The sequence below is a fragment of the Uloborus diversus genome, chromosome 1 (genome assembly GCF_026930045.1).
Source record: "Uloborus diversus isolate 005 chromosome 1, Udiv.v.3.1, whole genome shotgun sequence".
NCBI classification, from domain to species: domain Eukaryota; kingdom Metazoa; phylum Arthropoda; class Arachnida; order Araneae; family Uloboridae; genus Uloborus; species Uloborus diversus.
The window spans coordinates 118,841,514-118,867,984 of record NC_072731.1 but is presented as its reverse complement, the minus strand read 5'-3'; the positions used below and the strand labels follow the sequence as shown (position 1 = coordinate 118,867,984).

The 26,471-nt window shown below is 31.4% G+C and overlaps 1 protein-coding gene across 1 annotated transcript in view; it reads left to right on the top strand.

Moving 5' to 3' along the window:
- LOC129231722 (E3 ubiquitin-protein ligase NEDD4-like) overlaps nucleotides 1-26,471 on the top strand; it is a 93,492-nt gene that overhangs the window by 23,837 nt on the left and 43,184 nt on the right. Inside the window, exons 2-6 of the mRNA XM_054866087.1 lie at nucleotides 4,829-4,908; nucleotides 11,276-11,357; nucleotides 12,336-12,374; nucleotides 16,795-16,845; nucleotides 18,799-18,905. Of these exons, the coding sequence (XP_054722062.1) occupies nucleotides 4,829-4,908; nucleotides 11,276-11,357; nucleotides 12,336-12,374; nucleotides 16,795-16,845; nucleotides 18,799-18,905 (359 nt within the window). The remainder of the gene's footprint in view (nucleotides 1-4,828; nucleotides 4,909-11,275; nucleotides 11,358-12,335; nucleotides 12,375-16,794; nucleotides 16,846-18,798; nucleotides 18,906-26,471) is intronic.

Genomic DNA, 26,471 nt, shown 5'->3' with positions numbered 1-26,471 from the left:
AGTACAATTGAAGAAAAAACATTCAGATATTTAATTATGGTGTTACTATTATTATCAGTTGATCAATTACTAAAGAAATTAAAATAGCAGAAAATTACTTGAAGAAATTCTTATTTGTAATTATATTTTAAGAAACTTTGGTATGTTTGAATGTGAGATTCTTTATTTTTAACACTATTGGGCTTTGTAAAATTAAATAATTTTTTTAATGGTAAGAAAGTGGTTGTGACTTTATGTAAAGAAATATTTAGGAAAAGAAAGAACAAAACAAAAGTGCTATGAAAATATTTTAATTATCAGAAGCATTATATTTTCAAGTGCAGTGCAAAACACTAATCGCTCGACATTTTCTGGAGACATATTGCTTTTTTCATTGCTATTAATCTGTCCAGTTTCAGAAAAATTCTTTTACTATACACACTAGTTGAAGGCAGTGGTTGGAAAAACTACGTTTTTTTTGTAGCAAACTACAATTTCATTACTAGAAATCTAGTTAATTACAACTACTTTTTTCAAAATGTAGCAACTACAAACTACTTTTGAAATGTAATCACTACTTCGCTACTTTAAAAAAAAAATAAAAAGCATGTACACTCTGTTTGAGAATTGAATGAAAAAATTCAAAAATTGATTTAGATCAATAAACTGGCTCATTTGAATATGGAATATTACCAATAATTATTTATTCTTTCTTTCCTTTACTGAGACAATTCGTCAATCCAAACATGTTTTACGAATATTCGCTGCAAAAAAAGGATTTAAAGTTGAAAGAAATCAATCTTCAAATTTTTAATCCTTTTCTGACAGTGAGTATTTCATTTTTTAAGAAGTGCAATTTGGCTACTTGAAAATGTAAATAGAAGCAGTCATAATTTGATTTAAATTTTACATTGACATACATAAACATAAAATTGATTTAGATGATGAAAAACATCTTTTAAACAAAAGAGAAAAACTTAAATTTTCATTATAGGAGTTAATTTTGTAAGAACTTATATTTTGTAGGAATTAATTTGTTTTTAGCTTCAAGCTAAGGGTCCCAACCTGGACACCATCTCTTTTCTTACACTACTGATCAAATGAAATAAAAGCATTTCTCAATTTTACCAAATAACCTCAAAAACTTACAATATTTTATAATAGACTTTTTTTATGTTTATATATCAACACTCAATCAGTAAAAAAGAAATACAGTACAACCTCTATCTCAAATCTCTCGGGACAGAGAAAAATGTCAAGATATTGAGTTTTCCAGTTATTAAGGTTTTTAAAAAATTACACTAGTAACTCTCACATTTACAAACACGTACGCTATATGCATTTATGTATGTACTATGGGACAACTTTGAATTACAATCAATAAAGTAGTCTTCAATATTTCACTAGATTTGAAATTTTCTAACTGTCGAAAGTGCACAGGATGAGATTTTGAAATGAACAACAATTTCAACTTGGTTTTTTCACCTAAAAATTTAAAAATTCTCATTTTATCTTTAACCAGTAACCCCTCTCATTCAAAAAGTTGTCAGCAGCCATTTTGTAGGAGTTAAAAAAGCTGAATGATGAAAATGAGGAACACATTTTCCGTGTTCGCTTGAAAACTGATGGACGAAAAATCGAACCCCTTTCCTCAAAGTGGACAACAGGTTCGAGAGAAATGCAAAGATTCTAAACTCTGGGATAAACACTGCACCCCTTTTCTGCCAACACTCCCCTATTATCTTGCCCCCGTGAATAGGGGATCCTATTCACAAAATTTCTAAGAAAAGGGATGAAAAAAGTTAAGCAATTGTCTCTGGAACTCGTTTTACTACAAAAATTGCCAAAGCAAAACGACAATTGAAACTTGCTTCTGTGCAAAAATTTCGAAATATCAAGGGTTTCGAAAAATAAATTTCGAGATAACTATGGAAAATACATAGGGATTTTTATAGAAAATGCTGGGGAAAATTTTTGTTTCCAGACATCAAGGGTTTCGAGATAAGGAGGTGCAAGATATCATGGTTTGACTGTAATTAAGAAACAGGAAAAATATTCCAAACGCTACTAGTATTTATAATCAAATATTAATAACTAAAAAATCGCCCGTCAAGATATGACAGGTGAAAATTGCTTCCACATTAGAATGAAGCAATTCCCTGTTTAGTGATAATTTGATAGTTGACAGTTCAACCCTAATTCCAGTGGATTAATGCTAAACTCCAGTTGATTGCGTTCATTGTTGATCTCTTTTTCGTTTCTTTATCCTCCTTAAATGAGTCTTACCAATGAAACAGTTAAGTGACCGGATCCAGTTCAGCCTTCTTGAAATAACATTTCCCTGCATGTCAAACATGCCAAAAAATATTATGAAAATATCATGCCGTGGAAGGAGTTCATAGTTTGTGACGTCACGAGCGTTTCACGATCATTTACGATTACATATATGAGGATTATCCGAAATATGAAACATAACTAAAAATGTTCAGTTAGTTACTGCCCTACAGCCAGGGCTAAGGCAGAAATACACCACCAACTCAGTCAATTCCAGCTGAGGGCTGCAGTTTCGTTTTTATTACCACTCATCAGCCCAGCATAGGAAGTGACTGAACTGGAGGTGAAAACTTCTTAAGGAAGCCAAGAGTGCCAAACTGGTAGCTAATATAGAAAAAGCACTGACCAGACAAGTTGTCTGGTCAAAATCTAAAGCACGATTTCACACAAAAATATTGAAACATTTCATTATTATTAAATCCCTAAATATTTGTGACCTTATTGCAAAATTTTGCAGGATGCCTGTGGAGGCTTCATGGCTCCCCGAGGAGGTACACATTTTGGGAATCATTAACCTGGAGCCTTACTAAAACTCGACCCTAATACATTAATGCGTCCAAAAGCACTGACAGTAACCTGGGAACATTCTTCTAAATACAGTGTTATAGAGCCGAATCTCTAGTGCAGATTTTGCCATCTGAGGGTGCCGTGAAACATTGAAAGGTTTCATGATTCAAGTACCTAATTATTTGCAACGTTATTGTAAAATTTTGGCGGCGCCCCTGTAGAGGTTTTATGGCTCTATCAGGCTCTTTTATTTTTTTATTTATTTTTTTTTTTGTAAATTACTGCAAAAATAAATAAATAAAAATTCTCCCCTTTTTCTGGTGGAGGCACTTTGGTGAAGGGTGCACCGGGACACGTCCTGGTGTTCTGGCAGGCCAGGCCACCCCTGTGTGAAATTAAGAAATAGGCTAACATTTTGAGGGATTTGAGGGGAAAACAGTTTAAGGGGTGTGTTACACTGTCCAACATAATTGGTATGTTTGTAAAAAATCGCATAGAAACTCTTTTCCACAATGTGAAATTTCAACCTAGCTGAGGAGTCTTGAAACACATCTTTCGCATAAGTTGAGATTCAACTTGCGGATGACATTGATACCCAAAGCTTTTTGCTTAACTGGCAAAGTTTGCATAAAACGGAAAAATTTCCATTATTCTATGACACTATAATCTTTATTGTTCACCGGCCAGGGCAGCTCAATATCATCCTCTTCTATAACATTTACAGTAGCTTTCATATTGGGTCGATATTAGCTCAATCATCTCATTGGTAGTATCTAAAATGTTCATCCACAGGACATTCTCTGCTGTTAGAAAACACAAACGCAGTACTAACTTAACAGTTATCGCTGATTCTTTCCTTTCTAAACCATGCTCTATCATCGGGGAAATGTAAAAGTTTTGATGTTAAACAAACTAATGGCGTCAAACAGAACATAGGGCGTCAAAATTATATATGACTGAGGTCAGCTCATATTTTTCAGTCTTACGAATCTGATTGGTGCAAGTTTCACTTGTGTAAGACTTGCAACAGTTTTTTGAAAATGCGTTTTTTTTTGGTGAAACTTTATAAAAAGTTGTTTTTAGAAATCACTACCAACTACTTTTTTTTTTTTGTATAGAACTATTCGCTATACTACCTTTTTAAAAAAAGTATTGCGCTACACTAAAAAATGAAGCTACTACGTTAGCATTGCTAATTCCAACCACTGGTTAAGGTACTCAAAAAATTTTTTTTGTTTATTCGCACAACGATGTTATGCATTCACACAAAGATGTTGTGCATGTCAGCTAAAAATGTTTTTACAATAATAAATACTCAGCTTTTCTAAGTACAAATATTTATATTTTTTAGTAATGAAAGTCATTTTAGTCATTTTGGCTTTTTCTGAGTTTGTTATCATCCCTTGAAGAGGTTTTTCTCGTTAACAAAAAGGTACTGACATAAGAAAGATCCGCTTAAACATTGATGCTATAATGAGATTTTTAAGGTTAATTAGGATGCTTTGGTTGGAAAAGCAAAAGATGGGTGAATTACCAAGAAAAAAAATTCCGTTTTATCACAGTTTATTCCCTAAATATGAAATTCAAAAAGTGATGGAGAAAAGTATTGCCAGAAAAATTACAGATTTTTTTTCTATTGTCTTTTCTTATGGATCATCTACTCTAGCATCAAATGAGTTTTCACTTTGTGTTTTTCTTTTCTTTCTTTTCTTTTTTTTGATGAATTTTGTTCTACGGATTTATCTAGAAAGCATAGGTTGCGCAATGCACAGTCGTAAGCTTTAAGCATTTTTTAACAGCATGTGTTTATTTTCTGTAAAAAATGACAGTTTGAATCAATGATCAACAGCAGTTGCTAAAAAATAATGAATATATTTTTGAATTTATTTTTCAGTATCAAGGTCATAATATTACAAGAGTATAGCGCTGTATTTTTTAAAGATTTCTTTTTATTGCTGTTTATTTTTTCAAGTTTTCTAATATTTTTTTCTTTCCCCCCTCTTTTAAGGATGAAGCGCTATCTAAATCCCTACGGTTGAAGATCATAGCTGGTCACAATTTAGCAAAAAAAGATATCTTTGGTGCAAGGTATTTACTTTTGCGTTTGTAAATTCACCTTTTACAAGGTGACAAGAAATAATTCGGACACACATGATACATTATAATTTTAATGCTAATGAAAATATCATTACCAAACTTTAAAATAGGTAAGAATACATTGTTTTGTCTAATATATTCACAAATTTTCAAAGTGACTACCTTTAGCATTAATACAGAGCTTTAAATGTGTTGCTAAAATTTTCATCTATGGACAGCAACTCACTTTCTGATATTTTATCCCATTCCTTGCATAAGGCTTTCTTTAGGGATGCCAAAGTTATATAAGGTTTAGCTCACGCCTTGTCTCCAAGACTTTCTAGCATTGTTAAACGGCGTCAACAACCCGAATCTGTAATGATTTGGGGTGGGATATATGCTTGATATCCCGAAGTCCCCCCACACCTACCATTTTCACAGTGGGATGTATGCTAGTGGGAAAATACCACTTGTTTTTGTTGATCCTTGCCTTGTTGAATATTAATCAAGAAACATATCACAAATTCATTTTGGAAGACCTTGGTCGCAAAAGTACTTTCGAAACAAAAGATGGGCCTTCCAATAGGATTCCACGTCTGCAAACAGAGCTAAAAGCACCCAAGATTGGTGCAAGACACATTTTTGGGACTTCATTGAAGCTCAAGAATGGCGACCGTATTCCCCAGATTTGAACCCAATGGATTATTCTGTTTGTTCCATTTTGGAGACAAGGGTGTGTGCTAAACCTCAAAACTTTGGCATCTCTAAAAAAATCTTTATGCAAGGAATGGGATAAAATCTCAGAAAGGGTGTTGTCTCCCATATCCAAAAATTTTGTGACATGTAAGCTCTGTATTAAGTCTAAAGGTAGCCACTTTAAAAATTTGTAGCTATATTAGACGTATTAATATTTATTTTGAAGTTTGGTCGTAATATTTTCATTAGCATTAAAATTATTATAATTTATAACATGTGTCCAAGTTATTTCTTATTACACTGTATGAAAACTTTCCTACTTATGATCTACAGTGTGCTCTCTATTTAATGACTTTCAAAGGACCATGAAAAATCGTCCTTAAGTGAAAAGTAGTCTTTAAATAGAGAAAATCATTAAATAGAGCATTGTTAAACAGAGAGCCAACTGTATTTAAAAGTTTAAATATCATGGACTTTTAAATTTTCTTTAGAAAACAGTCCAGATTGACTCTTTTGTAAAAGTGAGATTTTATTAATATGAATAAATATATATCTGGTGTATAAATAAGTTTTAAAGAATTTTCAAGAGACGGTGTCAGTAGTATTAAATCGAAACAGACAATGTTGGAACTAACTTCATTTTATAACTGCATCGTTAAGCTTTCATTTTCAGTATGAAATTTTGCTGAAGTTTAAATAACAGTTTTTGTGTCTTCTCCATCTGTCGTCTTTTGTGCCAACAAAACACAATTTGCGAGAAAGTTTACTTTTCTGCTTCCATTTGAAGAAAAGTGCAGCTGAAGTCCATCGAATGTTGCAAGCAGCTTATGGGGAACATGTTTTATCAATTTCCACATGTGAGTTTTGGTACAGATGTTTTTAAGTGGTGATTTTAATACCAATGACAAAGAGCCCGATAGATGGCCACAAAAGTTTGAGGATACCAAATTGGAGGCTATATTGGACAGAGACTAGTGCCAAACAACTTTGCCAAATTCAAAAAATGCGTTTAAGCCGAGCACTGCGAGAAAAACGGGCACAATATAAGGAGATGCATGACAAGGTAATTTTGCAATGTGATAACACACTGCCACATGTTGCGCAGCCGGTCAAAACATACCTTGATACGCTGAAATGGGAAGTTCTACCCTACTCACCATATAGCCATGACATTGCTCCTTCAGACTACTATTTGTTTTCGTTGATGATGCAGGCTCTTGAGCATCAGCACTTTCGCTTTTTTGAAGAACTCTAAAGTTGGATCAATTTGTGGATTGCATCAAAAGACGCATCATTTTTTTGAGATGGTATTTGAAAATTCCCAGAAAGATGGGGAAAGGTTGTAGCCAACGATGGACAATGCTTCGAAAAATGAACATGCAACCATTTTTTCAGAATAAAGCATCAAACTTGGAAAAAGTCCTTTAAAACTTATTTGTACACCAGATATATATATATATATAAATATATATATATATATATATATATATATATATATATATATATATATATATATATATATATATATATATATATATATATATATATACAGTGAAACCTGTGTAAGTTGACCACTTGCGGTGCAGTACTTTGGTGGTCAACTTAGACAGGTGGTCAACTTATAAAGGTTTTTTTTTTTTGTCATTTCTTGCACCATGTTTTCATTTTTTGACTAATTGACACTTACTCTTTCTGTTCAACTCACTTTCATTGTTTAACATTACTTTGAAACAAAAATGTAAAATGTTATTCAAATATTTTTAGAGATAATTTTCCCAGAATGACGTATAATGTGTCATGCAATTTTAAAAATTCAGTAAATTGATCAAAAAAAAAAAAAATCTTATATCTTATTGTTTATGAAAAGTTACTTGTTTGATATTAATAGTTCCTAAAAATTCATAGCTATTCAAAAATAACAAATTTTTCGCTTTATTTTTTTCTCATATACATTTATAACCATTGTTCAACAAAATAATTTCTTATTAAAGTTTCACGCATTTATTAGACTCTAGTTTTAGAATTTCCATATGTGTCAGTTAATTTTCTTTGAATTTCTCCCATTTCAATTAATTTTAATATTTCATACTTTTTATCAATCTCAAGTTCAACTAACTTTCTTTTTGAAGGCATTTTATGTAAAACTATAACACAAAGAACAACAAGATGGACTTTCATAGTTCAAAAAGGCAGTTGAAAATGAAAATTCCCTATCTCTTAATCCCTTGCACCAGAAATACTGCAATGCAAGTAACTTTACTCTTTAGCACAAAATATTGCAACTGGAAAAAAAATACTTTGTACTTTTCTACTGACACATGTTTTCATTGAGCAGAGAGTACAAAAGGCAATCTCAAATAGAAGAAAAGAAAAACAAGTTTAGTAGTTTTCCCATGTTGTTAAACTCACAAGGAGGTTTAGTTATGCTGCTGTTTTATTTAGTTGGTAAAATGCAAGTCTGGCATCGAAAATATTCTTGGAAAGCTATAAAATAAATAATAATATAAAATAAAATAATTTGCTACATTAAGTTTTAAAAAATAAACCAAATGGTCAACTTACAAAGGGTTTTTTACAATACTCCAAACCAAATTTGGTGTACATCAGTGGTCAAGATAGACAGGTGGTCAAGTTACAGAGGTTTTCCCTCATTATATAAGATAGGATAAATTCTGTTCCTGACAAAAGCGGTCAACATAGACAGGTGGTCAACTTACAAAGGTGGTCAACTTTACAGGTTTTACTGTATATATATATATATATATATATATATATATATATATATATATATATATATATATATAAAATATGCAAGCCAAATACTAAATATTAAACAAATTATGTAAATGAGAGAAAGTAAAATTGCAAACAGCTATTTAATAGGAAAAGACAAAGTATGAATCCAGAGCTCATCAGCTGTGGAGGATTCAATAAATATGGTCAAAAGACCAAAAAATTTAACTGTGAACTAAAAGAGAGTGTTTAAACTCCAGTACATGCAATATAGAGTAACATTGGGAAAATTAACCTCATGTTAAACTATAAACAATAAACAAGAGCTCAAACCTAAAATTAAAAGCTGGGGGTTTCGCCTCGACTAATTAGGAAAATAAGTTCCGAAATAATTAGCCATCCACGGGACAGTACCCAGACAGTGCTAATAACCAAAATTATCTTACCTTGAGATTCATTTATAATAAACCCATTCGATTTTCAACTTGACAGAATTCATTCCAGTTATCAACGTAAAAGTAAAAAATAAGTCCATATCCAAAGAGATAAATCCAAAAACATGACAGTTGTCCGTTTCCCACGTGTAAAATCCTTCCACCCTAGCGATCCAAAAAAAAAAGGTTTGTCATGGTTGTATCCTACATTTACACAGTTAAAAGGTTTCAAAAGAAGTGAAATGTTCATCAAAGGCTATACTTACCCTAAAATGGTTATCTGTATCTGCCCCTGTAATATATACCGGGTGCCCACCCTTAAAGTGAACCAATAGCTAATTCCTAAACTGTTAGAGATAAGTATATAATTCCATTTTGAGAAAATATTTAAATTTCGCAAGGACTCTAAATTCACGAAATTTTCATCAAAAAATCAAATTTTGAAAAAGTTACAAAATTTAACTTTTTATACAGTCCTCCAGTCCCAGCAATGATATTTAGTAAAATATTCCGGACACACTAACATTAACAACTAAAAAAAAATCCCTCTTCTACGACCAAAATTGACCGAGTTATGAAGCTTTAAAAAACCATTATTTTCAAAAAATTTATGACGTCAGCGTGATAGCTCTTAAGGGCAGGTATGCAAACTGACAAAGTGTGTTAAAAGGTGAATTGTGTAATCGATTCTTGTTATCAGGAATTATTATTAATAGCTGAAATGCCTTTGTGAGTGCTGTTTATTAGCTCAAAGGTCTATTTATGATTAAAAGTTTTTTTTGCCGTTTTATTTTAAGAACCTCTTTTTTTTTCTTCAAATCAAATATTACTTATCGAACAATTATATTGATTTTTTTTCAAAAAGTTTTTTTCTTTAATGTCAGGTGATTTTTTTTTCTTTTTATTCATTTGACTGATTATCCTATGTTTACTAGGTCATTGAATTATCCAGTACAGTCGAGCTCACTTAATGGAATAGCCTATTTTCCACAAAAAATTATTTTTTTAAACAGGATATTTCACAAAATAATAGACACTAACGGTTTGGCACATTGAAAATAAAAATGAAAATAAATTAAATCTGTTAAAAGGGGAAAAAAAGTAGTATCACAAAATTATCGTCTGCCGGCTGAAATGGAAAAACAGAAGTTTTAAATAAAAATACTTATACGGTTTTTCCCTTTCTTTTAAATATACTTTTTTTTCCTTTATCGGAACACTGTACCTTTAAATGCAGTGATAACCTTTTGCATAAATTTGAAATTCAACACCTTTTTTAAAAACCAAATTCTCATACGGAAATTAAATATCATTGAAACAAAATGACAAACAAAGATTTTTGAAAAATCCTTTTAATCATAAATAGATCTTTGAGCTTATAAATAATCCTTGAAAAGTCTTTTCAATCATTGATAATGCTTACTAATAAAAAAATAATTCCTAATGACAAGAATCAAAATAAATTTAAACCTATTAACACACTTAGTCAATTCGCATACGTGCCATTAAGAGATCACTCGCTGACGTCACAATAGCTTCAAAAATTGTGATTTTTCAAAACTTCATAACTCTGTCAATTTTGGTCCTAAAAGAGGGATTTTTTTTTGGTTGTAAATGTTAGTGTGTCCGGAATGTTTTACTAAATACCATTGCTAGGATTATGGGACTATATAAAAAGTTAAATTTTGTAACTTTTTCAAAATTTTATTTTTTGACAAAAATTTTATGAATTTCAAGTTTTTGCTAATTTAAAGATTTTTTCAAAATGGAACCATATGCTTATCTCTAATGGTTTAAGAATTAGCTATTGGTCCACTTTTAAAGTGGACACCCTGTATATGTAATGCCCCTTAGACACCAGTCACATGTGTCAATGTGTTTAATGAAACTGTTGTCCTTTTTAGTGATCTCAAAGAAAATCTTTCAATTTTGAAGAGTTAATACTTTATGTAAGACATTGGGAAAGAAGTTCTCACCGAATTAATCACTTTAGCAATCACTAAGCTGTTTTACTGCCACTGATTAATGAATGCCTTTCCAAAATGAGAGGAAAGCCTACTTATTACCTTATCCATCAGTTTTTAAATTTTTTCCGAAGTATGCGTCCCCTTCCTAAAAAAAAGGAAGACTAAAAATTTATTTTTTTTACTAGCCTTTTTTTTTCACCCTGAAACCAAACTTAATTCAAAAGAAATTATAATTTTTATTAAAACTACCTCATTTGAAATTAGAAAAATAGTTGAAATGTGTGTTTCCCTTGCCTTTTTGGCCTTTGTAAACAAATGAAAATTTGTTCACTTTTAAAATCCATCTTTAAGGACTTTTAATTCTTTATAATCTTTTAGGACCCTAAGGAAACCTTCCGGGGGGTTTTTTTCTTCTTCTTTTTTTGTTTTTTTTTTTTTTGTTGCATAATCATTTAAAATTTTAAATGATTGAGTCTGTGCATTCTGTTTTGTTATTATGTAAATGATTGGTTCTTTGCCTTAATAAAAAATCTTTGAATGCTTTTGTAGTGATCCCTATGTACGTGTGGACCTCTTGACAGAAGATTCGGATACTGTGATTGATACCTTTTGTACCAGAACAAAAAAGAGGGTAAGAAATTTTTGTGAAACTCTTTCTTCATTGTACATTAGAGACCCAATTATGCTGGATGTTCAGAACCATCACCATCCCGAATATATGAATCTCCCGGTTTTTTGGATCCTTAAAAAACGCTGATTGCTGATTGTTTATAAAACTCAAATAATTATAAATAATAATAATGCATCCTAAAATGGAAAAAAAAGAAAAAAACTGTTCTGCAATGCATTTGAATGTTAAAATATTTTAAAATATTAAATTAAAGAACCATTTTAAACTGCATAATGTTTGGGTGCGGCACTTGCTTATGAACCTAAATTTGCGATCTTTTACAACAGTGTATAAAAAGAGTTAGTTTTTGTGAATTCTTTTTTTTTAAATCTTTTCTTTTAAAGGTTTCGTTATTGCAATTAGAATAGTTATAAATTGTTGCTTTTGCACTGAATTTATACCTATAGAAATTTGGTTTTTACATTATGGCTGGATCTGGGTACCTGTAGACTCTGCAGTGTGGGGGGGGGGGGGCGAGGGCACGTCCTTAAAAGGCCCAGCGGCCCAAGAAATTTAAGAAAACATTTTTAAAAAGTATACTAGGATTTATTAACGTTACAAATTTTCTCTACTGGCCTCTGGAGTTGAGCCCTACAGATTTTGTTTCAGGGGGAACAATTCTCAACTGTCTTATCTTTCGACCAACGTAAAGTTGTCCAGACAACAACCCCCGCCCCCGTATCTGTGATAGCTTAGGACCCCCTTAAGTCTAAATTCAGCCCTGACCTTTCCATTGCCCAGGATCCTGCCGACAAATCAACTCTAGTCGTCACGCTATATGAGTAAAAAAGCCATAGAATGCTTTAAAGTGCTGTATTTTAATTTCTACTTTGGTGTAGGCACCATAGTTCACGAAATTTTGGAGATCTGTTGATTTACTAAATGTTCAATGTCAAATTATATAAATTTAATTGATTAATAAAATTTAGTTTGTTTCAGACTTTGAATCCTGTATGGGATGAGGAATTTGTCTTTCAGGTATGTTTTCATAAACATTTTAAATGACATTTCAATAATCAGATTTTTTAGTGTTTTAAAATAGTCATGAAGATAATGAAAAGATTAAATGCACATATGGGTCATTCTCCAGAAAATATGAATTTTGAAGGCAAATATTTTTCAATTTTGAAACCTTTTGTTTTCTTTTTTTCTTTTAAATTCTTACATGAAAGTGTTACCTACTAGAAGTAACCATAAACATTGGCCCAGCTGAGTTCCAATTATTTTACTCATAAATAAAAATAAAATAATGCTTTGTTCACGGAAATAAAAGAAAGTAAGAAACGTTTAATGTGTTTAAACATTGAGGCCAATTTAATATCATAGTAGTAATTTTGTTAATTGTGCAAACAATGAGCTGTTTTAATTATTAGTGGAAATCGAATATTAAACTCTCCTAATTAAAGTACAGCTTAATTATTAGTTATCCTTTTAGTTCAATTGTGTGTTGAAAAACAGTATTTCGTAAATTTGAGAATATACTGGCAGTTTATAATTTTAGTAAAATGCATAAGACTGATGTATTTCCCCTCCATCGGTTATTTTCACCTCAGAAATAATGACATTGATAAGGTCTATCACGGAGATGAGATTCACGGAGGTGAGGAATTTTCCATTAATATAGGCATAACAAATATATTTTTCAGGGAAATATTTTTTTTTCGTTGCTACAATATGCATATCTTAAGAATAAGAAAACATGTTTACTTCTTTTTTTACATTAATTTATGTCTCTTAAATGTTCACGGAGCTGAAAAGTCACAATAACCACAATTAGTTTTTAAAGCAAAATTCATCTTCTTGTTTTTTCGATAAAAATCTCACAACTTCTTTATGGCTGAAAATAAACAAGGGTGGGCTCCCTTGTATCATGGAAAATAAAATTTGATGTCATTATTGCCGTGTGTTAATGAGTAATGACATTTTGTATTTAGGTAATGAAGGTGAGAATTTATTGTGCGACATGACTCATTATTCTACTAAAACAAACTAAAACACATTATTGAAAAAATAAATATACCTTAGCAATTAGTATTTGAAACACATGTGTTAGGAATAATAAATAAATAAGTATACACTTTTAATTAAACAAGTTATTAAGCAACTTAAACAGTCGCACAAGGTTTGTGAAATGGCATGGAGGTGAGAATTCACATGTTGTGAACCGAAAATATACTAAAATAAAAATTATTGTTAAAAAATTGTTAGCAGGTTTAAATAGATATATTTTTGATAAAATTAAGAAGCATAATTAAATGAATTGTTCCTTAAAGTTTTTTCTGTAAAGGACATGTGACAGAAAAGTTACACTTTTTGAAAAAGGACCCATGTATAAAATAGCACTGTGAAATGCAATAAAAATTTAAAAGAAAATATTGTCAAAAATAAATAAAGAAAGAAATAAAATCGAAGAAAAAAATGTATGACCAAAATGCTTTTGTTGGATATCTTTTCATCCATAAGCTTGATGCCAATAAAAGATCTAGTTACTTAAAATCATTTGTGAATCACCTCGTCCAAAGCATTTAATCTATTGCTAGATTTATATTGATAATTATTTGAATGATTAAACAAACTTCAATAAATAAGTCTGAGAATGCATAATAGAATGCCTCAAAAATGTTCCTAAATTCCAAAACATTTTAAGTTTTGTTTATAGATGAAACTGTGAGAGAAACTTAACAGAACCATTTTAAAAATAGTTCAACAGAGATCTAGAACTTTAGTTCTTTTCTTTTCTTTTTTTTTTTTTTTTTTTTTTGTATGGACCTGGTGCATTTGAACTTTTGTCTTTATTTTTCAGTTAAGTACGAGATTCATTTGACCTAAGTTCGTTTCATATTTTGACTGATACACTTTCAGCAACCCCTATCAACCCTTGAAGATTTATTGACCCTCTATTAAAACCTAGGAAATTGACCCCCCTCCCCCAGAGGATTGATATTGACCACTTAAAAAAAACCCCTGAGCTTAAAATGTTTTGAATATGTTATTAAACTACTGTGCATGTTTATGAATGTAACGTAATTGTTAACGCCTCTGCATGGGTCCCGAGCGATGTTGAGCAATGCATGGGGTCTTGGCTCTTGGTTTTGCCAAGCAACCATAAAGCCTCTGTTTCCATGGGTGCAAGACCTTCTGTCTCAGGACGGATTTCCGTCTTTGTCCCCCTTTAGGCAAAATTCCGAAACTGGAGTTTTAAAAGCGCAACTTTAGACCTTCTTTAATGAACGTACAGGTTGGGGTTCGGGGTCCCCCTCCCACTTCAAAGCTGAAGTATTCAGAACTCTGCTTTAGGTAATCTTTGGGGGACTTAAGAAGAGGGAATTCGAAGGCTCTCTTTCCATAAATTTTAGAAATTAAGTTCCAAAAACTTCGTGATGAAGAGGGCAACCACAAATTTAAGTCAAATTTAGTAGACTTAGGGGAAAGAGTTCTGAGGGGGGGGGGGTCTCTCTCCCCCTAAAATTTCTCTATGCTGAAGTATTGAAATTCTATTTTGGCTATTTTTGAGTGAATTAAGAGTTAGCAGGGGTCGAACTAGTCCTATATATCCTATATTTCCTATATTTTCAAGAAAAGCATCAAAATCGTCCTATACTTCCTATATTTTTGAAAAATGTCTTATATTTCCGTTTTTTGTTGTTGTTGTTGAACCAGGAGGACATTAATTCTACAAATTTTGGTGCATGGTACACTAAAGGAAAAGATAATTTTACCACTTTTTGCCATTTTTGCAACTGTTCAGTGCCCATAAGCAATAGTGGATTTTCGCAGTTGAGGCAGCATGCTAAAACATTCAAGCATAAAGAAGACTGAAAAACATCAAGAGGATCCTTCTCAAGCTCTTTTTGTTCTTAACACAAATGTTAAAGGGTTCACTTTAGATATAAAATCAAATAACAGTGGAATTAGTACTTGGATCATGAGTGAGGAAGAAAAAATAAAAATTTTCTTTGTTCAAATTTTGTTTAATTATTTCGTCTATAAAGTACACTGTTTTTTTCAAAAATTATTCTTTCAACTACAGGAAAGTCATTTCAGATGTAAGGAATAATTTTATTTGAGGTTTTTTTAAAAACAAAATCATTGATAAGAATAAATAAATAATGTATGATATGTATTATTTCTTTTTTCATAGCAAAAATATTCATATAATGTATCCTATATTTGTCCTATATTTTTTGCGGAAAATGTCCTATGTGTGACAAGTTGGTCACTTCTACCCCTGAGTTAGGCAATTCGGGTGTTTTTCTCAAAACATTTTCGAAATTGAAGTTTTTGGGACTTAGGGTTGTCTTTGGCGATGTGGGGAGTGGAATTGCTCTTTCAATAGAAAAATAAATCTTAAACACAAACTTACACTGCCTTTAGTGTGCCTCCTTCACACAAGGAGAGGGGGGGTATTCTGCCGCCCAGCCCGAAACATTTTCGTTTCTGAAGTTTTAAGAACTCTGTTTTGGCCTATCCTTGGATGACTTAAGTGGGAAGGGAGTTGGAAGCTTCTGTCAAAAACTTTCCGAAATTAAAGTATTAAAACTTTTAGGGGGTCATTAGTCATGTATATAGGTAAAGGTAGGCTATCTGTTTGACAAAATTGATATAAGAGAGTCTCTGAACCCCTCCTTTCACTGAACTATATACCAAAAAGGCTTATCATTGAGGTTTTTTGGACTTCAATTTAAAAAAAATTTTTGAGACCCCAGACCCACCCCCCGTTATTGGTGATTTTTTACTTTTTGGAACTATGATATCAAAACGCTTAAATATTACAATTTAAACTAGGTTCATGTTATTAGAAAAGCCAAAAATAAATAATTCAAAACAAACACAGATTCCAAAACTGCCGTAGTTGAAATCTATAACATTTATGCTCATAAATTTTTCCTTAAGCATGCACATAGGGGGGAGGCTCAAAATATTTTTAGTCTTGAACACATCACCAAACTTGCACCCATGCCTGTTTCGGAGAGGAGCATGGAAAACCACCTGTCAGCAGATGTTCTTCGAGCGTTAGCGGATGCAGCCATAGGGCTCTCTCTCCCAACCTCTATTTGAAGCAAGGATACAAGCATATCCTATTCTTGTTTTATTTTATGCCTAACTTGTAAATAAATAGTTTTGTTTTTGAACCAACCACTCATCAATGCAGTCATCAAATCCTAAAATGCAGTTCACTGCTGGAAATTTAGTTTCCCCCTGAGCTAGACAGCTTCAGTAATTGATATCTAAAATCCCTGAAGTATGTGTAAATGGATTTTTTTTTTTTTTTAAATAAACAAGAAAATAAATAACAAAATAAAAAACCATGCTACTATTTTTTTGCGCAAAAGCATTTCCTTATTTCTTGCAAAACTAGCGTTTGAATTCGTCATTGAAACTTTTTTTTTAATTTCAGGCAAGTACAAACCATCGATTGAAGTTTGAAGTTTTTGATGAAAATAGATTGGTAAGACTCTTGTTTGAATTTTTAACATATATTCATGGACTATTTTTAAAGAAAAAAAAACACTATCATATTTAAATTTTTAAATAAATATTAACACAATTACGAGCAAATTATTCAAGATGAGTTAATTCTATATCTTGGTTTGTCATATGATAGTAGATTCAACTCTTATTGTCACCTTAGAGTCAATTATATGAACCAACTCCCACTCATTGTACTACTATTCGATAATACTACCATGGTGCAATTTACCTAAGATGTAATGCAAAGCAAATTAAGTTTTAAATGATGAAAAAACTGTTTGAATAGAAAGAGTGTTACTAGGAAATACATGATAAAGTTGTATATTCTGTGACAGGGTGGCGACAGATCAGGGAAATCAGGGAGATCAGGGAAAAGTCAGGGAACTTTATTAATCAGGGAAAAGTCAGGGAAATATCAGGGAATTTTGAAAAAATAACAAAAAATCAGGGAAAATTGATTTTATGAAGAAAAAAATTTTTTTTTTTGCTTTACAAAATTAAGTACTCTAATTCCCTACGCATTTTCCGCCAATTAACTGTTCAAAAAAAAAGTAAAATTAATGAGGTGAGATTATACACTGCCGCATGTTTGTGCATCTGTTTTCCTCAACGTCAAAGTATTGAATCTTACTTATTAACCACAGGATGAACGTCCTAAGATTGCTTTTATGTCTGTTAGGTTGTTTATTTTACCTAGGGACTTGAAATTTCCTTTTACGCTTTCAATGCTACGTAAAATAAACAACCATACAGGCAAAGAGAAAGCCTTCATTAATGCCTTAGCTCCTTTGCCTTTATTCCATTGTCTCGAAGTAATTAGCGTACTGTAATCACGATTTCAAGAAGAAATCTTTGGTTTTTGAATTAATATTATAAACGCTTAAAAGTTATTACTTCTTCGCGTTTTTAATTTAATTGCTAAAATTGAACTTTCAATAAAAAAACTTTGTTTTTTGCCGTTATACTATTTGTTGTCACCGCAGATTATAAAGGTTTTCTTTTCTTCAGACTTAAGTGATTCTTTAATTTTATAACCAAGTTGTATTCTTCTTTTATATATTTTGAAATTTACTAATTGCTTTTTCTTCCCTTGCATTTCAAAGTTGTTTGTTACAAAAGCAATCTAAGATTTTTTTTCGTTACATACTGAAATCATTTGAAATAGAGTTAACTTGTGTACTTAAGTAAATATCTTAATTCTTTTATTGTTAAAATGCTGTATTCATTCATTAAAACCTATGTTCTTGATTAGAGAAAAACTCCCTATGAATAGATGTCGAATGGTTTCATCTGTTTTGCATAAATATGTCAATTAGTTATGTAAGAATAACTACATTACTTCTATTCTTTCACTATTACTTGTTATTTTTGCAACAATTATTATACTCTTTGAAAACTTAGTTCAAAATAATTTCAATTACTTTTTAGTTCTATCATAAATACACATGTTTTTAAGAGTAATTTTAATAGTTTCTTAAAATTCTTATGCTAAGTGATTTTTGAAAGTAAAGTAGTTTTTTTTTTCTATAATCTTTCCATTGTAGAAAAATTTAATATACTGTTTTGTAGGTCCCCCCCCCCAAAAAAAAAATTGACTTGATATGTTTTTTTAACCATTTTATTAAAAAAAGTAGCATCTTTTTAAAATATATCTTTAGTTCAACAACTTTACACAACTTAAAACGTTTAAAATACTGCATTTTATCAAACATACAATGGATTTCAAGTAAAGCAAAGAAAGAAAACCATTATCATTGGTAACGTAAAAAGGGAAATTTGGTGAACTTAATCAGGGAAATCAGGAAAAGTCAGGGAACTTTTTTTCACAGTTCCTGTCGCCACCCTTGTGATGAAATATTTATTGTTTCAACATAAAATTTATATTCATTTGTATTTCGTTTAATTGTTTACATTCTCTAAACATTTCTAGACTAGAGATGATTTCCTTGGTCTAGTTGAATTACCTCTTAAAAACATTCCTACTGAACGATCTGGTCGCCACATCAGTGCTAAATACTACATTCTACGGCCTCGGAGGTATTGTTTTCTCTCTATTCAAATTATCCTTTTCTCAACATTTTATTTATTTGTTTTATTTATTTCGAAACTTGTTTTCTGGAACTGAAAATTGTTCTCGTTTTAAAAAACTTTTCTCTATTATTAAAGTTGAGTGTAAAGTCTTCAGAACAATATTTATTTGGTACAAGGATAAAACCAATTATTAATTGTTCATAAAATGGTATTAGATGGTCATTTTGTTAAGGAATGGACTTGGAGCAGAGTTTTTCCTTTTTGTCGTGCAAGATAAAACCCTTTCTGAGAAAATGTCATTTGTCCATTTTTTTTCAGTGCTTTAACAATTTTGGGTTTTGTTTAGAATTTGTGAAAACCTAAAATCAAGAAAAAGTTTCACCACCGAGTTTTGTCAAGGGTTTATATGTGTGCTATGTAAAAGCTAATGAACTTAAACTCACAAAAGTATCAGAATTTGTTCCCATAAAAAAAAAGTACTTTAAGCTCCCAAAATTTCAGGCTTCCAGCGTAATAAAATTTTTCTGCAAGCCTAGCCTAGGCAATTAGGTACTGCAGACAGCATTTCAAACTATTTTTTTCATCCTTATCAGAAAGAGCACAATAGGGGAGGAAAAACAAATATATTTTGATAGGAAATAAATCTATTCTTTCTAATGGTTGCTTAAAAAAAGAGAAATTGATGGCAAATTTTAGCTACAGTACATTAAAAACAGGTCCCTTTTAATGTAGATGATTTTGACAACTTTGGTTAAAAATTTACAGAATTAATATTTGAGCTCTAGAGCTGTAACCTATTGAAAAGAGCTATTTTTTAAAATGGATTACAAAGTAGGAGGTCTTGAGTGAATTTGGTTCATAATTTATGACCACCTAAAATGTAGAAAAAAAAAATTCTACTGAATTTACATGCATACACAAAAGCTAATGAGCACAGAAATGGTAGAATGTATTAACAAAAAAATAAATAAATAAATAAAGTAATAAATAAATAAATAAAAAACTTTGAGCTCCCCAAATTTCAAACCTCCAGTGTAATTAAATTTCCTGTAAGCATAGCCTTAACATAGCAATTTGTTTCATAAAGCTGCTTTGACATTTTGGGGCACTTTATTTAAGGAAACCTAGATCTTAAGGGTTTGGATCTTGGATGCTGAAAAGATGCATATGTTAGTTTCTATGGCATGTGTACACCTCTGTTAAGTTTCATCCAAATTGAAGATAGTTGGATGGAGATGTTTTGAAAAATTAGGTCAGCTGATGTGGAATGACTCAGCTGGGTCTTTTTTTCCCTATAATAAATTTATTTTAATTATTTGCATTGAAATTCAAACTTCTATTTTTATTTCTTTCTTCTATATCTAATATATAGAAAAAAGTATTGGATTCGTGCAAATTTTCAAATTTCGAATTTTGACGGATTCGAATGTTTTGAGGTGTGCCGAGTCCATTTCGACTATTTTTGGAAAATGTATGTGTGTGTGTGTCATGTCTGTGTGTGACCAGTTTTTTGTGGCTGCTCTACAGCAAAAACTACCGCATGAAATCGAACGAAATTTGGTACATATATGTGCCCCTATGTGAACTTGTGCCCATTGGTTTTTGGCGTGAATTCCTCCAAGCGGGGTGGAGCAATGGGACGTTTTTTGAGTTACGCGTGCTTGCTATTCCTCATTAAGTAACTGGCGGAATCAAACAAAATTTGGTCCATATGTTGCCATTAACAGGAACAGGTGCTGATTCAATTTTGGTGTCAATAACTCAAACGGGGGTTGAGCTATAGAACGTTTTTTGTCGTCAATTGTGTCTTCTGTATCTCAAAAAATAATGAACGGAATGAAAGAAAAATGTATCGGCAAGTAGCCCTTAGTGGGTATAAGAGCTGATTTTATTTTACTGTCAACAGCTAAAAAAGGGGTAGCGCAATCGCCCGTTCTTTTTCTCTATTGTGAGTGCCCTATCTCAAGAAGTAATGCTACTTTCTGGTTGAAATTTGGAATATATGAATCCATATGTAAACAGGCTTTGGTTCAATTTTGACGCCTATCGCTCCAAGAGGTGTTGATTTTTTTTTTTTTGTGAATAAAAATAGCTTTATTAATGCAACAATAAGCAAGATAAATCGTAATAGATTGTCGTTTGCGTATTTCTCATGATTTAAATTGTATTGAAATGATCAAAAATATTATCTCAATGATTTAAAATTTTTAACTGTTGCCATCTTATGTTTGTTAACAAATAAAATATTTGTAATTAATTCAAGCAAGGCCATAGGCGGACTTACGGGGGTGCCAGGGGGTGCGCCGCAACCCCAAAATATTTGGTTGGGTTTTGAAAAAAAATAGTTTAGTATATTTCACTCAGAAACGCAGTTGGGGGAAAAAATTCATAGCTGCTATACTATTAAATTTACTTGAATCCAGTGTAATATCACCACACGTTGCTAGTGCAAGAAAAACATAACAGTGCTCATATTAAGAATTAAAGTAATTTTATCCATTTCAAAAAAAAAAAAAAAAACCTAATAAATAATTTCATGCAAATAGAGAAACTTCTCAAACAATTTATTGTTCAGTGCTGTGTGATTGTATAGAATAATCGCATGTTCTGTACTCGGGTATTTATTCGTATATCAGTACCAATTCTTCTATTTTAAAACAACAATGGTTAATAAAGTCCAAAAAAAAAAAAAAAAACACGGCTATTGCAAGAAACTTTATCAATAAAATCTATATCGAAATCAACCGAAAACCAATATTTTTAAGGTAAATTTTTGAAAGAGGACTCCCAGGCATTTTGCTGCAGTGGTGCATCCAGAGGAGAGGGGGCACAAGACTGGTAACCATCCCCACAAAATGCTGAGTAGATGTTTTTAAAAAAATATTCTTTATTTATTATTGAAGAGAAGAAAAGATCTCATTTTGGGAAAACGCAGTTATTTTACAAAAAAAAAAAAAAAAAAAGAATGTTAGGAAAAAAAATCTTAAATTTCTTTCAAAAAGAAATATTGACATTTAAATTTTTCAACAGCTTCAGATTACTGACGACGAATTGTGTGCCTCCTTCCCCCTTCTCGCACAATCCTCTTTCTTTCATATCTCACCATTCTCTTTTTTTTTTTTTTTCATTTTTTCTATTTCGTTTTCATCTTTTCTATTAGTCTTCAAAATTTTTCTTCTCCAAAGCCATTTCTCCAGCCAAAGTTATTAGAGTACCTCAAATTTCGTTTCTTGGACTTCACTTTCACAAAATTTCCAAGGAAGATTTTCTAATCACCTAAGTACATCGGAAATCGTTTAAAATTGCAGTTTTGGAGCTTCAGTTTTGAAAAACTGCAGTGTCCCTAACTTTACCAAATATGGTCTGTTTAAGACTTGAATTTTTTAAAATATTCGAACAAGGGCCTCCGACCCCCTTTCTCTAATATCATCAAAGAGTTAATATTTTGGTTTTGAAAACTACTATTTCGAAATATTTAAGTGGGAGAATCCTTTTTTTTAATACCATAGAGTATTGCAGAACTTCATTTTTAGGACTTCAATTTCTAAAATTTTCCAGGGGAGAGCTCCAGAACACCCCGTCCGGTAACAACATCAAAAATTGTCCTCCGTAGTATTTTTGGAACTTCAATTATGAAAAGTTAAAGAGGTAGCGTGGGGAAGGGGAGGGGGGTACGAATTTCTATCTGCTTTTCAAAAAATCGATTGGAGACATTCTATGAGTCTCATTAATAACCCAAACTATGAATATTCACTATAATCACATTTATAAGACTTAAATTTCTAAAAATTGCCTTGGAGCCACACATACCTTTCTTGTCCCTAAAATATCACCAAGAACTGTAAAACTGCGTTTTCAAAACTACTATTGCAAAATTCTTCTGGGGCGTGAATCCCATTCCAAACCAGTAGCTGGATTCACCCATTGCTTCTAATATCGATTTTCGTTTAAGACTTTTTCTGCAGTTTGAAATGTTAAGAATTGCCCACCCTCTAATCTTACTAAATATGGTTTACATCGCGTTTTTTAGACTTAAAAGTATGTCCCGTCCTAAAATTATTTTCTGATTTCGCCACTGCCTAATTATTTCGGGAATACCCCACCCCCCCTCCCCAGTTCCCTGTTATTGTTGCACCCCCAAATATTTCAGCCTAAATCCGCCTATGAGCAAGGCTTTTAAAATAACTTTCAATTTTCGCTCTTTGCTTTGCTTTTGCAATAATTCAGACATTGGGATGGTCATCAAGTTTTTGCATGTGTAATTTTGTTTTTGTTGGGAATATTGCTTCCTCTTCAAGCATGGGAGGGATCAGAAAAAAAAAAGAAAAATATAGAAGAAAGTTTCGTGATGGCCACAACATACTAGTTGTAATATGTATTTTTTTGTCAACACAGCCAATACATATTTTTTGTAAATATTTAATTAAGTAAATTTTGAAATCAATTATAATCTCAAGTGTAAATATTAATTTCAAAAATCATTTTTAAAGATATTTTTGAGTTTAATGTTATAAAAATTATACATATTCTAAAACTAGTGATTTTAATAAGAGCTGCAGAGAGATTTATGTATTTTATTTATTATTGCACAAAACACTGCACGTTAGTGTAAGTAAACAGTAATTTATGTAGACCAGCTTTTGTCAACTGCGCGATATGCTGCAGGTGACGTGGTCTTGGCGTGAACGGTGCATTTTTTTCGATGGAGGAATCTTGTTTTGAGCAATATTAATTCTCACGCATCAGGATGTTTGATTTTCACGGTGCCGCCTGTTAATTTTCATTATAGTCTAACTAATGTATTTATTACTCATGTAGCAAATCAGTGAATTAAATGTATTTTGCCACAAAAATAGTTGAATTAATTTAATATAAAAATGTTTTGGCTAATAAATATCTTCATTTAGTCATTAAAGTTTTTTTTAATTTAAATATTTCAGTTTGAAATATATTTAGTGTTCAATTCTTGGGAAAGACCCCCCCCCCCCCCCCCGTACCCTCTGACGATTAAATTTATATTCCTTAATAAATATATCATAACTAGTGTCCGATTTCTGAAGTTTGACAAGTATTCTAGATTTAATATTTCATGACCCCGTCAGTTTAATTTACAGTTATTGCAATACTAATTAACAGACTTCATTGGAATTTTTTATGTACTATGTTCCCCGATTAGTAGAAGACGCCTGGACCAATTAGGAAAATTCTTTTTCTCTTTGAAACGGTATACTTCTCCCGGTCGTCTTCAAGTCAGGTATGAGGAGTCATGGAGAAATCGAGGGACCTCTTCAAATTTCATACTTGCGCTTTGTTGTTTGTAAGTTCATAGCTTCTCACTTAGTGAAACGATTTTTATTGTTTTCTTGTTTAGTGGATAGGAGTGAGCTACAACTTAGGTCCCAAACATTTGCTTCACCATATTTGTTCGTTAGAAATAAGTTATGCGCAAAAAACAATAAACTTTATTTAATTTCAATATTAAACGATTGAATATAAAATCCATTGTTAAAGAAAGTGCCATAAAACAAAGGTACTTTCTTCACTCAGTGTTAAAGTAAGTACCAGAAAACATTAAAGTTAACCAGGGGTGTCCCTTTAAGGGCAGGGGAGGGGGCATTTTGAGGGTTTTTTTCCTTCTTAGGAGGGCTCTTGTTTTGGGGGCTCCCCCCCCCACTAAATATTCTCTCCATATTAATCATTAGTAGTCACATCGCAAATTTTGAATAAAGATTCCTCTGAAGCAAACAGGAAATCCATTTAGTATCATTGCTCTAGTAGTATTTTGATCTTTATATATACAACATCACAGTAGATACTGTTTCTAGTGTGGTGTTGATCTATAACGGGGCTAAGTAAAGAGAAATGTGACTTTTTTCATTAGTTATGTGACACGTATTATTGTGAAACATAAAATAGTTAAGAAAACCATTGACATTTAAATGGTTTTAATTAAATTAGCACACAAATAAATCCTGGAGAGGAACAAAGATCAGTTTTTAGTGCCATCATATAAAATGCTATGCGCCTTGTGATTTTTTTCATTTTTTAACAGAGTTCAAAAAAGACGTTCTCAATTCGTGGGAATCTTTTCATGCATGTCCTCTGTAAACTCAAACACTCCTAGACCAATTTGGAAAATTATTTTTTTTCTCGTTTGAAAAGGTATATACTTACCTGGTGATCTCATGGTCATCAGGTCAGTATCTGGAGATAGAGGCCTTGAAAAATTAAGAAAACTCTTCAAATTCAATGGGCAAAGTTAAAGCGATTTCTGTTGTTTTTCAGTGACTCATGATTTTTTTTCGGGAAGCCAACTTTAATAAAGTCAAACTGATGATGAAGACAATTTTCTTTGTAAATAATTGCACATATGAAAAAGCCTATCTTCAGTCTTTGGAAGACTCCGAAACGCTGTGCTCTATTTCTTTCTCTTTTTTGCTCATCTTAGCTGTTTTCAGACTCCTGTGCTCGATGCTTTCTCACTCAAGATGTACGTAAGGAGTGTACCATATACTCTACCATATTGACTTATTTTATATTTACACCACTAAGAACAAAAAACAAATTTTTTTCAAATAAAAAAAACAACTTCAAAAAACAAAGAGGAGCTAAAAAGTAAATGATAATTGGTCATACTTACATACGATTTCCTACCCAAACGTATAAATCAAATTTATTTTTGAATTCAAGTACAAAAATAAACTAAACTAAACACCCAATTTTAAAATAAAAATTGATTTTAAGTACTATATGATAAATTATTTTAATACCTAACTAATTATATACGATCTCTTAACCAACCCATTTGAAGTCAGGGCCTCCTATAAACTAATACCTAACGTAACGGACAACCCACCAAATCCTGAGTTAAACACTAATTTAATAAAACGCGAAAGTCTTTTAAACTAAACCTACTCAGTTACGTTAGGTAATAGTTTATAGGAGGCCCCGACTTCAAATGGTTATTAAAAATTAAGAGATCGTATCTACAGGTAATTAGTTAGGTATTAAAACAAGTCATCATATAGTAATTAAAATCAGTGTTTATTTTATAATAAGGTGTTTAGTTTAGTTGATTTTTGTACTGGAATCGTAAAATAAATTTGATTTATACGTTTGGATAGGGAATCATATGTAAGTATGACCAATTATTTTTTACTTTTTAGTTCCTCTTTGTTTTTTGAAATCGGTTCTTTTTTTATTTGAAAATAATTTATTCGAATCTGCACAAAACTTCCAGCCTCTCCCAGTAAACAGTTCTATGTTTGCCGCTATGCTAGTCTCTTGTTAAGGAAGTCTGTAGAGGATTTATCGAAAAAAAAAAAAGGTTTTGTGCTTCACTGTGAATGAACCATTGAAATTTAGAATAGATTTTATAAATTTTGACCAAAAGCTTGCTTTATCATTATGTTTTTTAGTTAACTAATGAAAATTCTTTCCTTTAAATACTATTTTCAAATTAGTGACCTGAATTTCATTAGTAAATAAATTACTCTTAGACTCATCGTGCACATAACATTGCTGATCATGTAAATTTTGCACCTATGTAAACTGTTGAATGGATAATTTATT